We start from the raw sequence: 962 nt of genomic DNA, 5'->3' as shown, positions 1-962 counted from the left end.
CAACCCAAGTACATGCCCTTGACCGGAATCGAACCTGGGACCTTTCAGTCCACAGGCCGACGCTCTATCCACTGAGCCAAACCGGTTTCGGCACTCGTTCACTTTTTGATTTGACATACGAGTAATTTGAGTTACGAGTTCCGTCACGGAACGAATTAAACTCGTAAGTCAAGGCCCCACTGTATTCGGCTCTGGACTCTACCACATTTAGTGCTGGGGGGTAGACTTGTCCACATGCAGGACTGGGGTATAAACAAATGTCACACGCAAGGCTGGGGGGGGTGCACTTTCCTACAAACAGGACTGGGGTAGGGACTGTCCACATGCTTTATACCACAGTGATGGTATCACATGCAAGGCCGGGGACTAACCCACCCGGGGAATGGCCTGGGGGGGGGGCGTGTCGAGGGGCAGGCTCGCACTCACCTCTCCTGCCTTCTTGCCCTTGTCAATGGCGTCAGCCAGCACGTAGGAGCTGGACACCCCATAGCTCAGCCACACCACCGCCGCGGGCACCATGGAGCGGAAGGCCTCCCCCACCTCATTGGCGTAGCCTGGACAGAAGGGGGCATTTAATTCCGGGGAGCAGCGACTGTTCCACCAGGGGGCGCTCCAGCCTGCTGGTTCTAGCCCCAGCCTGCAACACAGAAGCTGGATGACCTTAGACAAGGGATCGGATCTCTCTGAACCTGTCAAACGGCCACCCACGATGCCTACCTCAACGCTAGGGCCACTGTGGGAGAGCCGAGTGCAGTCACCATGATCAGTCACTTGCCTGCCTTCCCAGTCTGGATTCTGGAAGCTTCTGCGCTAATGGGGGAACAGGCAGCCACAGACTGAGCTCCAGGTACTCGGGCTCCAATCAGAGCTAACCCCGGCATGGCAGAGAAGGCAACCTGCTCACCCCATTCCCATTTCTCCCAGTAGGGTCCGAGCTTCAATCTGGGAGACTGACCAGCAGA

The 962-nt window shown here is 57.5% G+C and overlaps 1 protein-coding gene across 1 annotated transcript in view; it reads right to left on the bottom strand.

Moving 5' to 3' along the window:
• The window catches only part of MTFP1 (mitochondrial fission process 1), a 4,602-nt gene that overhangs the window by 2,218 nt on the left and 1,422 nt on the right, over positions 1-962 (bottom strand). Inside the window, exon 2 of the mRNA XM_005869757.2 lies at positions 427-554. Coding sequence (XP_005869819.1) covers positions 427-554 — 128 coding nt within the window. The remainder of the gene's footprint in view (positions 1-426; positions 555-962) is intronic.

This window comes from Myotis brandtii, unplaced genomic scaffold, assembly GCF_000412655.1.
Source record: "Myotis brandtii unplaced genomic scaffold, ASM41265v1 scaffold303, whole genome shotgun sequence".
In the NCBI taxonomy this organism is placed as follows: domain Eukaryota; kingdom Metazoa; phylum Chordata; class Mammalia; order Chiroptera; family Vespertilionidae; genus Myotis; species Myotis brandtii.
The sequence above is the reverse complement of the archived record's forward strand: the minus strand, read 5'-3'. Positions and strand labels throughout refer to the sequence as shown.